Below are 12,524 nucleotides of genomic sequence, written 5' to 3'. Positions count from 1 at the left end.
CCTCGTGTTCGTCATGGGGGTGAGAGAACGAATGAGGAGAGAGGACTCCTGGATGATGGACAGCTCCCAGGGGATGGGGCTGCGTGAGCCCCGCTAGTTCATGTGGTGGTGATTTCTGTCCATTTGCTGGGGCATGAAATCCAGCTGACTTTGCTGTGACAACGGCCAGGGCTTTGTTCACCCGAAAGGCTCCGCCTTCCAGCTCTCCTGATGGCTAAAGCAAGGGGGGGCGGCAGGGTTTTCAAGCTCCTGCCACTGTCTGGGTCCCTGTCCTTGCTCTTTAAGGAGACGGCTGGTAGCAGCAGGGGCTTTCCAAAGCTGAGGGGCCTCTGCTGGAATTGCTGCAGTGTCTGGACACCTACCCCAGCCCTTGTTCTGTTTGCCGTGGTATTTACAGATTTCGGGAATTGCCTTGGGGCAGGACTCTGTATTGGGATGGCTCCCTTCCATTGGTTCCTGTGCAGTTCTCCTTGTGACTGTCCAGAGTGCTGCTGGTTCTGGGCCCTTACTGGGATTGCTGGTGCTGGTGGTACTGCCTGGGTTGTAGCACAATGCCACACCCTCAGGAAGATCATGAAACCCCGGGGACAATAGATGTCATGTGCCCCCCTGAAAGTCCTGCCTTTGTTCCTCTCTCTCAGCGCACTTTGACTACCAGTACGGCTACCGGAAATTCGACAGCTCGGACGGCTCGCGCACCCAGAAGTACGCCAGTAACATCACCTACTACTTCGATAACGTCAGCAGCACGGAGCTGTACAGCGTGGATCAGGAGCTGCTCAAGGACTACATCAAGCGGCAGATGTAAGTGCTTCCCCTGGGGACTGGGGGCGACCCTAGCCAGCAGAGCCAGGGGACTGGGATTTGTCCTCTCTTGCCGTGGTGTAACGTGGGGCAGAGAAGCTCCGTGAGCCCGCACGGGGGCCGAAATCGGCTCAAAACGTGGGTACCCGACCTTACCTGAGATACTCAATAGACGCTGCCTCAGGAGGGAACGCAGCCACGTTCTTGCCACAGCCTGGCAGTCGATGCTTCTGTCTGCCATGGAGTTACTGAAACCAGAAGGGTGCGGCTTGTGGCTAGGGCATGGGACTGACTCCAGACCTGGGCTCAGTTCCCTGCTCTGCCAGAGACTCCCTTGAACAAGGCTCTTGACTCTCAGTCCCTCAATTCCCCACCTGTAAACTGGGTCTCTTGCGCACCCATGATTTTTGTTTAGACGATAAACTCTGTGGGGCAGAGGACTCTGTGCACAGAACCTAGTCTGACGGGACCCTGGCTGAGTTGGGGCCCTTCAGGTACCCTGGGATACAAGCAAGAGCGAACAGTCTGGCTGTGAGCAGGCCGGGTTGCAGGGGCAGGACTCTGGCTGTCGAGGCGAGGGGGGCAGCGAAGTACAGGGGTGATGCCTTTCCTCGGGTACAGCCCTCTTTTGGGGAGATGCATGAACTGATACGCCCTTCGGAGCTGAGCCGCTACCGGAGAGTCACGTAACTTCCCTGGCAGGGATTGCGCTTGAGCTCCGCTTTGCCCGGCGCCGCTAACGAGCTCCTCATGCGGCTAACAGCCACACAGGGCAGCTTCCAGCATCTCACTGTGGTCCCAGGGGCGCCTGCTGTCACGGGAAAGGCTGGAGCTTCTCGGCGGGAGGGGGCTCGTGGGGTCTGCAGTGCCTGAGCAAGGCGGGTGATAGTCTGCATCTCCCTCCTTTTGCTGCCGGTGCTCTGTGCAGAGAGTACTACTTCAGCGTGGACAACCTGGAGCGGGACTTCTTCCTGCGGCGCAAGATGGACACGGAAGGCTTCCTCCCCATCACCTTGATCGCCAGCTTCCACCGGGTGCAGGCCCTGACCACGGACGTCGGCCTCATTGTCAAGGTGAGGGCTCTTGACGGGGTCGCCTCTGGGAACGGGCTGGTCCGCGTGGCTCCCAGGCTAAGCTCAGCTCCGCCTGCTCCCTCCTCCTGTCCGGTCCCCAATTCTCTCAAACCCGGCTTTCCCGCTGACCTCCGGGGAAGATGCTGGGGCAGTTGGGGGACTTGCCCAAGGCGAGGCCGAGCAAGTCGGACTTCCCTGCCTTGCCCCACTGGGTGGAACCTCAGGGTACGTGAGCCAATGGGAGCACGTTGCTCCCTCTCCCGGCGCAGACGCCGGGGTTCTGTCTCCATCTCCCTGCAAAGGCAGCCTTCGCCTCCAAGCTGGGGTACACGGCTGCCCCTCGAGGGGCATCTCTGAGTTAACACCGCTCGGGGGGGCTTGGTCTCCAGGCTCTGAAGGACAGCAAGGTGGTGGAGATTGTGGACCAGAAGATCAGGAGAAAGGAGCAGCCAGAAAAATGGCCTCTCCCCGGCCCCCCCATGGCGGACTACACGCAGACTGACTTCTCTCAGCTCATCAACTGCCCCGAGTTCGTTCCCCGGCAGAGCTTCCAGAAGGAAACAGGTTAGAGGGGCGCGTCGGGGTGCGTGTGTAACTGGGGGGGGGGGAAAGCTATCGAGTGCCAATCACGAATTCATGGCATTAATAGAGGGTGGATGGTTTTTTTTTTTTTTTGTGGTAATTTGTCCCGTTGAGACCCTGACTCTCCCGGGAAGGGTCCTACTGAAGATGGAGGAGGGGCCAAGCACCTGAGACCCTTTGGGCTGAGACTTCTCAGGGCTGTCTAAACTCAATGGAGAATGAGTGTCCAGATTCCCTGAAAAAAAGAACAGGAGTACTTGTGGCACCTTAGAGTTCTAACAAATTTATTAGAGCATAAGCTTTCGTGGACTACAGCCCACTTCTTCGGATGCATAGAATGGAACATCTATTGAGGAGATCTATATACACACATACAGAGAGCATGAACACGAGGGAGTTGTCTTACCAACTCTGAGAGGCCAATTAAGTAAGAGAAAAAAAACTTTTGAAGTGATAATCAAGCTAGCCCAGTACAGACAGGTTGATAAGAAGTGTGAGAGTACTTACAAGGGGAGATTCCCTGAGTGGCTTTTCAAATCTCCGGCCTTTCCATCTAGACATGACAAACCCTGGAGAATACGACATACGGCGCAATCCTGCATTGGCGAGAGGGTTCCCTTTCGCAGGCCTTTCCTTGCTACAAGGCCTTTCCCTTCTCTGGACTTGGTGTTTGCTGCTGTGGCAGCTTTCTCTGGACTTTCCTTCCAGGTTTTTTGAGAATAAGACCCTTGAAGTCGCGCAAGCTCATGCTACTTGCCCTGGGGCCGTCCTTTCCTGCGTGGGTGGGTGGACGCGCAGACACTTGCACACCATGTATAAAACCCTTGTCTGTCCCGAAATGTATCTAGAATCTGCGCCCGGCTCTCCCCGCTCTGCCAGCCCTGTGGCGACTAAGACGGAGGAGGTCAGCAACCTGAAGACGATGCCCAAAGGCCTGTCTGCCAGCTTACCGGACTTGGATTCAGAGACGTGGATTGAAGTGAAGAAGAGGCCTCGGCCTTCCCCAGCCAGACCCAAGGTACTGTGCGGCCTGTGTGGCTCTCCCCCCGTAGCAGGCTGAACTGCAAAATGCCACCGGGTGGGAACGGAGCTGGGCAGCGTCTGGGAACTGGCTGGGTTTTGCTGGCAGTTGTCTCGCCAGCTCTCACAATGAGTCAGGTGCAGGTGTAGTACTGGACTGGCTTCTGGGGCATGACTCCCATGGGTGGCTTCCCTGTTCTCTCTTGCCCCCATCCCGTTCAGCCTTGAGAGCATGGAGTCACTGCCTGATATGAGCCGTTCCTGGCTGAACATGGGCCGTCAGCTTCGTGTGGCCTAGAGGAAAAAGCAGTGAGCTGAAGGTGGGCCTGGTCTTTCAGCAGCACAGAGCCTGCTGCCTTTAGGACAGCCGGGTCACTCCATGTGCTGTGCTGAGTCAGCACCAGGGTCTTGCTGGACCAGTATTCACTATCAAGGGCAGAAATGTGCAGTTCTCCCTGGCTCCTGACCTGAAAACCCAGTGGGTCTCATGGGGTCTGTTCTCCCAGAGTCCTAGCTGCATCCCCCAGGGCCTCCAGCTCCTCTCCTCCGTTTGCCTTTAGAAAGTGGAGGAGTCGAAGGCGCCGCAGAAACAGAAGGACCAAGACGAGCCTGAGGAACTGGACTTCCTGTTTGACGAGGAAATGGAGCAGATAGACGGCCGTAAGAACACCTTCACCGACTGGTCGGACGAGGACTCGGACTACGAGATCGACGACAGGGATGTGAACAAGATCCTGATTGTGACGCAGACGCCTCCTTACCTGCGCCGGCACCCCGGGGGGGATCGCACAGGCAATCACACCTCCAGGGCAAAAATGAGCTCTGAGCTAGCCAAGGTCATCAATGACGGGCTGTATTACTATGAGCAGGACCTGTGGACGGAGCAGTTTGAGCCGGAATACTCGCAGATCAAGGTGAGAGCTAGAACCTGTGTCCCAGTGTGCGCCTGAGTGACCCTACCCCTGGCTTAGTTAATCCAGTGCGAACCGAACGTGGGACACGCTCTCGCTTCAGTTTGGGTAGCTGGCTTCTTTCACTTGGACTTAAACCTCTTCCTAACCAGCTTCTGCTAAACGAAATAAACCTGGTTCAGACGGAAACAGGCGCGACCGTGCTGTCTCTTGCACTGGTTGAAAATCAGTGTGGCTCTGCACAGATGAGCCCTAGACAGGAGCGGGCGAGGGCATCGCATGGTGCCCATGAAAGGCGTCCAGCCGACAGTGCTGGATCTGGGACTCCTACCCGCCGAACAGGGTCACAGGGAGCGGTATGGCTAGCTTCGGCCCCGAGCATGCCCCGGAGAGCCCTCTCCGGCTCCCTTTCATCCCGCGGTAGCACGACAGCTGGGAGGGAAAATGGCTTTAGTTAGAGTGATGGGTGCAGTTGGCCGGGAGCCAGCCAGCCACACCAGTTCCTCGTCCCTTCCTGCCACTTGGACCATATCTCCCCCTTCCTTTCTCGACCTGCAGCAGATCTGTGCTCCTGGCCATCCCCCCCCCCCCCCCCCCCCCAAACTGCCTCATTTCCTCCTCGCTTCACCTCTGTTCTCACCGTGTCCCGTCCTCGCTCCTTTGGGCTGCTCCCACTGTCTGCTCATGCAGCCTCCTGTACTTGACAGTCCCTGACCTTATCGGCCAATCGCTCCATAAAACTCACTCTTTCCCATCCCCTGTTCTGTCTTCCTCCTCGTGCGCCAGTGGCCTGCACCTTGGAGTCTGTTTCAGGCTTTGTAGAGCATCATATAATCTCTGGCGGTGTGTAAGCCTTTCTAGGGCTTGCCCTCCAGGCGTGCTAGGGGCCTGGCAGCCAGAAACTCTGGACCGTGGAAACGAGATTGGAAGCAGATGTGACAGTACCGCCTGCAAGCTGCAGCTGGTAAAGTCAGGGTGACATTGCTGAGGGAGAGGCAGCTAGACACTGGGAAGGGAGGGACTGAGGAGAGCAAGCTGCAAAGTGCTTCTGCTTCCCTATGAAGTCTGAGGAGCTGATACCTCCCAGCAGGGACAGTACTGTTAGCTGTCAGACACGCCCCACACTCGTCTCTCCATGCACGCGGGCGCCAGGTTAGGATCATTCCACCCCCAAAAAATTCCTGCGTGGAGGCTGTGCTGTTCAGGAGGTGCCAGTTTAAAGCGTCCCCTTATGCCTATGTGTTGTGGTCGCATTTTTAATTTCAGGATCGTACCGCGTCTCTGGTAATACAATACTGGTTACAGTGCTTTTCAGTGACCCCTCCCCCCCACACGTAGCCCCTGCTCTGTTTTCATTGCCACAACGACCTGTTGTATCTCCAGAGACTCAGGCTTTTTATAGGTGGTCTCTGTTCTCTCTGAAGTGCCATGTTCTGAGCAGCCGATTCCAAGACGGTTCAGGGAGCGCAAGCTAGCTGCCCTGCGAAGGCGGGTAGCCACTACACTAAGGGGGTATGTTTCTCACTCGGGTTAGCTAACGGGATTAAAATAGCAGGGAAGACCCTGGAACTTGGCTTTTGACTCAAGTCAGGCCTTGTCTCTGGTACAAAATTAGGTCGCCTTAAGTTAGGTCGCCATACGGCCACCGCAGTAATGACTGCGGTGGTTCATGTCCACACTACGCCCCTCTGGGGCTGCGCATTGTCCCCATTAGCACTTCCACCAACTTAACTGTGTGGGGCACTGACCGCTGGAGCCTCCTTGCCCCGGGGCTCCAGCTGTGATCCCCACGCGGGGCTGACAGCCAACAGGTGATGTAAGCAAGGCAGTGTCTACACGGACGCTGCCTCGCCCGAACGACATCACCCTTAGCAGGACCCCTCTCACGGAGGTGGAGTTACCAGGTCAGTGTAGTGAGCGACTTACATCAGTGGGAGCAACACCGTAGTGTAGTCACTGATAGAGGTAGGTTGGTGTAAGTTGCTTTATGTTGACCTGACAGTAGTGTAGACCAGGCCGTAGCAATTCAAGTTCAACCCAGGCTCCCCTGTGGGCTTGACTTGGAGTTTAAAAGCCAAGGTATTGTGTCTTCGCTGCTGTTTTGACCCAAGTTACCTCACTCGGGATAAGAACACGCTCTCCCCAACCCCCGAGAAGGCCTTAGACTGCAGTGTGTTGTAGAAGAACAGTTTTACTGAGGGCCGTGGACGTCTGTGATGGTTCCCCAGGCATACGCGGAGCCCTGCTTGGTATTACACCGTGACGGGGAAATACAGCTGTCCCGTGGGGGGCGAATTGAAGCTGAGAATGAGGAGGCGGAAGTGGGCGGGGGTGAGGAGGAGAGGGCCTGAGGGAGGTGCTGTTTGGGAAGCCATAGGCCGATTCACATAGTAAGTGGGCAGCGAGTGGTGCGTGGAGGGGGACACTTGTGAGCACTCAGAGCCTGTGTAAGTACCTCGAGAGGAGAGGGGCTGGGGGGGGTGAAGAAGGCGCTGGAGGCCTGGGGGAGGCTGGTCCCTGAATGACCTTGGAGCCCAAGGGAGCTGTAAGACGTTCTAGAGGTGACAGAAGTAGGTGAGTGTGAAAGGAGGAGGAAGAGGGTGGTGATGCCAGTGTCTTCTAGTGCTTTCATGTACTTCTCCTCACATCACCCCCGAGAGGGTCGGGAAGTGTTGGTATGGTCCCCATTGCACTGAGGCACAAAGGCTTAAGTGCCTTGCTCAAGGTCACCAGGAAGTGTCCGGAGCTGGGAATCAAATCTTGGGTCTCCCACGGCCTAGGCTTGTGCCCTGGCACCAGGCCGTCGTTCCTAGAGATGAGCATGGCGCTGCTCTGGAAGAGCTCCAGGTTGGATTGAGAGTTGGGCTGGCTAAGAGCAATGAGACCGTGACGGCCCCATCCCTGCAGGACGTTGTCATGGGAGGGTTTCCCTTTCCTGTCCCCAGAAAAACATAACTGGGACAGCAGAAGTGCCGGAGATGCCAGGGAGCTGCGCTAGCCGAGGGTGAGGGGTGCACGGGGCAGCACAAATGGCTCGTGTAGGGAGAGAATGGAAGGGTTCACTCGTCCTGTCCATGGCGCAGAGGGGTGAGCCATGCCCCTCGGTGCTGGGAGCTGCCACTAGCACGAAGGGGTGGGGCCCCCTTTAAAAGCAGGTCATGGACTGAGTCTGATTCCCTCTCCCAGTCTAAACGGGCAGGCCCTGCAGTAGTTACCCACAGGGAGAAGGCATGTCCAGGCTGTGCTGGCAGTGGGAGGGAACAGCTTGATTTGAGGTGAGCCACAGATGAAGTGTCTGCTCAGGGCCAGCGTGGAACCCCAGAGGAGGCTCTCGGCTGAAGCAGGATGAACCGTCCTGTCGCGGGCAGGGCCGTTGGTCTGGCTACTCATCCGCTTTATCTCTAAATGCAGCAAGAAGTTGAGAACTTCAAGAAGGTGAATATGATCAGCCGGGAGCAGTTCGATACTCTGACCCCGGAGCCCCCTGTCGATCCAAACCAGGAAGTCCCCCCTGGACCCCCCCGATTCCAGCAAGGTAAGAGACGCGGTATTAAGGACATATTTGTGTAGCTTACTTCTGGCCCTGGAGAATAAAGCTGTCTGTTCCTGCTCCAGGAGAGATGGGGCCGGCTTTAGGAACTGCGGGGCCCGATTCGAATACCCGGCGGCGGTCTGGGTCTTCGGCGCGGGGTCCTTCACTCGCTCCGGGTCTTCTGCGGCACTGAAGGACCCCCCACTGCCGAAGACCCAGACCGCCGCCGGGTGAGTAAAAAAAAAATGAAAAAGGCGCCTAAGGCACGGGGCCCAATTCCAGGGAATTGGGGGAATTGGCCTAAAGCCGGCCCTGGGTGCCGGTGGCATTGTGCTGCCATTAGCACGTTTGCCGAATGAGCCTTACCTGATGTCCCTACGTGATGGGAAGTGTTCCCATAGCTGGAGCCTGATCTGCCTGGGGAGAGCTGGGTGTCTTTGACCTGGCAGCTGTCCCTGGGGGGAGCTCCTGGAGTGACTCTGTTGAGCAGGGTGTCTTGGTGCTGTGGGTAACGAGCTGGGACCCATCCCCTGCCGGCCGAGCAACTGGAGCACCTGGAACGGTGGCCTCGGTCATGCTGTGGCTGGCATGCTGCTGAGCCGGGGATCGGGATAAGGGCGTAGTGTAGTGCTCCAGGGACCCCACCAGGGGGAGGTGTGTGTGTGTGTGGGGGGGGGGGGGGGGGGGGGAGGGTGCTTGCCAACCGTCCTGCTCGGGGCCCTCTGAACCAGAGGGGCCACTGCCCCATCGTCCCACCCGTCACGTCTGCAGCACAAGGCGATGAAATCGGGAGTGTCCTAGATCACCTCCCAGCAAGCTGCCTGCGACCCGGCGTGGAGCTCAGTGCCCCGGGTCCCTCCACGGTTACCAGCCGCCCAACTCCTCAGGCTGGAGCTGCTCAAGCACTGCTGCTCCCTCAACCAGGAGCAATGTGTCCCCTCCCCTCCGGCTCCATTGGGACAGAGGTGGCGCATGCTGCCGAGAATCCCTCCAGGAGTCTACCCATAGAGGCAGGGCCTAGCGCACCTCCTCCCATCTAGCCGCGCAGCTCGCCCAGAGCGGAGCAGCTCGGGGTCCCGGGAGAGGGGGGAGCTCAAACTCAGGGGTCTCCCAGGCGGTGCAGGAGACTCTAACAGGTCTCGCCTGTGGGTCATGCTGCCAGGTGACATCTCTTGCTCCGAGGGAGGTGATTTGCGCAGTCAGACCTACTGGCTGTATCTTTCTTATGAATGAAATGAAGGAATCTGCGTGTGGGACCAGGTTGGTGGTGCAGCTGGTTCAGTGTCCTGGCCGGGGAAGGGGTAGATGGGGGTCTCCTGTGTGGGTGCGTGCGTACGGGGCGCTCACTTGGAAGGGGTTCTCCCTGGTCCCAGCTGGTGAGACTCTGCTCTGCAGCAAGAGATGGACAGAACCATAGAGCCCTAGTCCCATAACTGCGGGTGCTCTTCTTAGCCCCACGTGGTTCTTCGCAGCTTTCCACCCGAGGCGGCTGCAGCTTGGTTGTAGCGGCCTCATCCCTGACGCTTGGTGTTGTCTTTCTGGAGGCGTTCGGTGAAAGGTCAGAACTGCAGGTTGCTCCTCCAGGCGCAGGGGATAGCAGCTTGCGTGTCTGGTCCATCTCCTGAACAGGCTTCGGAGGGAGAGATCTCTGCTACGCGGTTCCAAGTACAACCAGTGAGCTGGTTTCTGGGGGCTGTTCCCATCCCCCTCTCCTTCCTGCAGTTCCTACCGACGCTTTGGCCAATAAGCTATTCGGAGTCCCGGAGCCTTCAACCATCGCCCGATCTCTGCCAACCACTGTGCCAGAATCGCCCAACTATCGCAACGCCAGGACCCCCCGGACCCCTCGCACGCCTCAGCTGAAAGACCCAACGCAGACGCCCCGGTTCTACCCAGTGGTGAAGGAGGGCAGGACGATAGATGCCAAGGTGAGATGTCCTGGGGGGCTCAGGCTGCGCGTGCGGGTGACGGTGCTTTCAGCTACCCAGGAGGGGCTTGGGACTCCTGCTTCCTGTCTGGGGCGGCCGCAGGAGTGGGGGGAGAGGGAGAAGGGGTCAACCCAGGAGAAAAGACACTTACGCCGTTGTCTCTTGCAGACCCCCCGGAAGAGGAAGACGCGGCACAGTTCGAACCCCCCCATGGAATGCCATGTGGGCTGGGTGATGGATTCCCGGGAGCACAGGCCTCGCACTGCCTCCATCAGGTATTCAGAAGGGCAGACGAGGATGGGAAGGGGCCAGAGACAGACCCGTAGAGCTGACGACCAAGGAGCCGTCTGCCCCTCGTGCAGCCCCAGCACCCTCTGGCCCGAGAAGCATGGCGGTCAGCTGGGTTAGAGGGCTCTTCCCTCTGTAGCCCGCTCGTCCAGCGGAGCTGCCTCTTGCAGGAGGGTTGGTGACGGGGTTGGGGCTCCATTAGAAGGGAAGGAAGAGAACAGTCCCCTGTCTGTGTGACACAGACAGCAGAGTAGCTAAACGCATGTGAGAAGCTAAACCAAAGGGGGTTTGATTGGTGTGTCTTGTGCTCAGCTCCAGCCCCTCAGAAGGAACCCCTGCCGTCGGGAGCTACGGCTGCACCCCTCAGTCGCTGCCCAAGTTCCAGCATCCTTCCCACGAGCTGCTCAAGGAGAACGGCTTCACGCAACATGTGTATCACAAGTACCGTCGGCGCTGCCTTAATGGTGGGTTGGGGGAGGCCCCGCGGAGCTCGCACCTGGGCTGCCGGAGCTCTCGCTCTGTCTAGCAGAGGGTGGGGGTACCCCCTCTGCAGCCACACACCTTAGCTACACAGGTCACGGGTGAGCATATCGTCCTGCTGCTGTGCTCTCTGCACTGACACAATAGATTCCGCTGCTGCCTAAGCCAGGGCAGGGACATGGACCGGACAAGCCAAACATAACCCTCCTTGACCCTGCATTGTAAACAAAGGGGGGCTCTGGGTTACCGATAGCTAGCATCCCGTCTCCATGCACGCATAGAGAACGGACTTTGTGGAACTTACACCAACTGGCAGCACAGTCAACCTGTGGAACTCCTTGCCAGGGGATATTGTGAAGGCCAAAACTATAACCAGGTTCCAAAAAGAACTAGATAAATTCATGGAGGATCGGTCCATCAATGGCTACTAGCCAGGATGGGCAGGGATGGTGTCCCTAGCCTCTGTTTGCCAGAAGCTGGGAATGGGTGACTGGATAGATTGCTTGATTACTTGTTCTGTTCATTCCCTCTGGGGCACCTGTCATTGGCCACTGTCGGAAGACAAGACACTGGGCTAAAAGTTCCGTTGGTCTGACCCAGTATGGCCATTCTTAAGTGGGGGATTACGTTTAGGGCTAGATGCCCTTGTAAGCTTATCCAGGGCATCTTACCACCTTATCCATATGCCTCTGCTCCTGAACACGCTCTCCAAGGCAGGGGTATTCTACCCATTGGAACCCAAAGTAATTGCCTTCCTTCTCCCCCAAACAGAGCGGAAACGACTGGGCATCGGTCAGTCCCAGGAGATGAACACGCTCTTCCGGTTCTGGTCTTTTTTCCTCCGAGATCACTTTAACAAGAAAATGTACGAGGAATTCAAGCAGCTGGCACTGGAAGATGGGAAGGAGGGATACAGGTAGGGCAGTGGCCGATGTGGGTATGGGCACCTGTGCTGTGAGTTGGGATGGGAGGCTGCGTTCACTTTAAGGGGTGAGAGAGCACGAGTGGGGTGGGCCCATCCTGGGGTTGGGGAGTAAACGTCGGCTGGTCTTAGAACAGAGAGAGCGGGTGTGACGTTGGGGAAGGAACGGGGGAAACGCTCACGCGCCACCTCACGCAGAAGCAAGGTATTAGCTGTGGTGTGTCCCTCGGGAGTGTTCCCAGCCCTGAGAGATGGCGTCATTCCCTGTTGACACTGGGCTGGGTCCAGGAGCCCTGCTCTGACTTAGGCTTCTCACACGAGCTGCTGGTTCTGCAGGTACGGCCTGGAGTGCCTTTTCAGATACTACAGCTACGGGCTGGAGAAGAAATTCCGACCAGACATATTTAAGGATTTCCAAGAAGAAACCATCAAGGATTATGAAGCTGGTAGGTGGTTCCTTCAGCTGCTCCTTGAATCTTATCATCCAGCCCTGCTCTCTGTGACTGGATGTCCAGGGGCTTCCTCTGGGAAGTCCGGCCATGCTCCAGGTTTACTGTGGTAATGGCGACGGCTGTGACCGTCCAAGGGCTGTGCGGAGTAGAGCACATTGGGCCCGGAGTCACTGAGGGTTCTGGTTGTTCGGGACACAGAGGTGGCTGAGGGGCCTGGCGCTGGGAAGGTTGATGGAAATAGGCCATAGTAGATGTTCTCCAGATTCACTCTTGTGGGACCAGGTCCTCCAGGGTTTCTCTTGAGGGCTTGCAGTGACCCAACCCGCCGACTGAACAGGACAGCCTGCACCCCGAGCTAGTCACCCAGTAGTGAGAGGGATCTTCTCCTCTCCCATGGTTCAGCCATGCCGGCTTTGCTGTGCTCACAGCCCCTGCTGGCCTAGGGAGTGACAGGCCAAGGTGGCCTCCTTGTGTGGAAAGCAGGCAGCCCCTCCGCTGCGACTTCATGTCAAGAGACACTCTTGGTGTCAGG

At 57.6% G+C, this 12,524-nt stretch overlaps 1 protein-coding gene across 2 annotated transcripts in view; it reads left to right on the top strand.

The window, feature by feature from the left end:
- The window catches only part of LARP1 (La ribonucleoprotein 1, translational regulator), a 70,110-nt gene that overhangs the window by 55,365 nt on the left and 2,221 nt on the right, over window positions 1-12,524 (top strand). For both annotated transcript variants that reach the window (XM_054038408.1, XM_054038407.1), the window contains exons 7-17: window positions 642-804; window positions 1,733-1,877; window positions 2,267-2,441; window positions 3,308-3,477; window positions 4,040-4,393; window positions 7,802-7,925; window positions 9,645-9,850; window positions 10,019-10,125; window positions 10,451-10,602; window positions 11,390-11,534; window positions 11,877-11,986. In XM_054038408.1, coding sequence (XP_053894383.1) covers window positions 642-804; window positions 1,733-1,877; window positions 2,267-2,441; window positions 3,308-3,477; window positions 4,040-4,393; window positions 7,802-7,925; window positions 9,645-9,850; window positions 10,019-10,125; window positions 10,451-10,602; window positions 11,390-11,534; window positions 11,877-11,986 — 1,851 coding nt within the window. The remainder of the gene's footprint in view (window positions 1-641; window positions 805-1,732; window positions 1,878-2,266; window positions 2,442-3,307; window positions 3,478-4,039; window positions 4,394-7,801; window positions 7,926-9,644; window positions 9,851-10,018; window positions 10,126-10,450; window positions 10,603-11,389; window positions 11,535-11,876; window positions 11,987-12,524) is intronic.

Source organism: Malaclemys terrapin, chromosome 8 (assembly GCF_027887155.1).
Source record: "Malaclemys terrapin pileata isolate rMalTer1 chromosome 8, rMalTer1.hap1, whole genome shotgun sequence".
NCBI classification, from domain to species: domain Eukaryota; kingdom Metazoa; phylum Chordata; order Testudines; family Emydidae; genus Malaclemys; species Malaclemys terrapin.
Note: the sequence above shows the minus strand (reverse complement) of the source record. Positions and strands in the feature narration are given on the sequence as shown.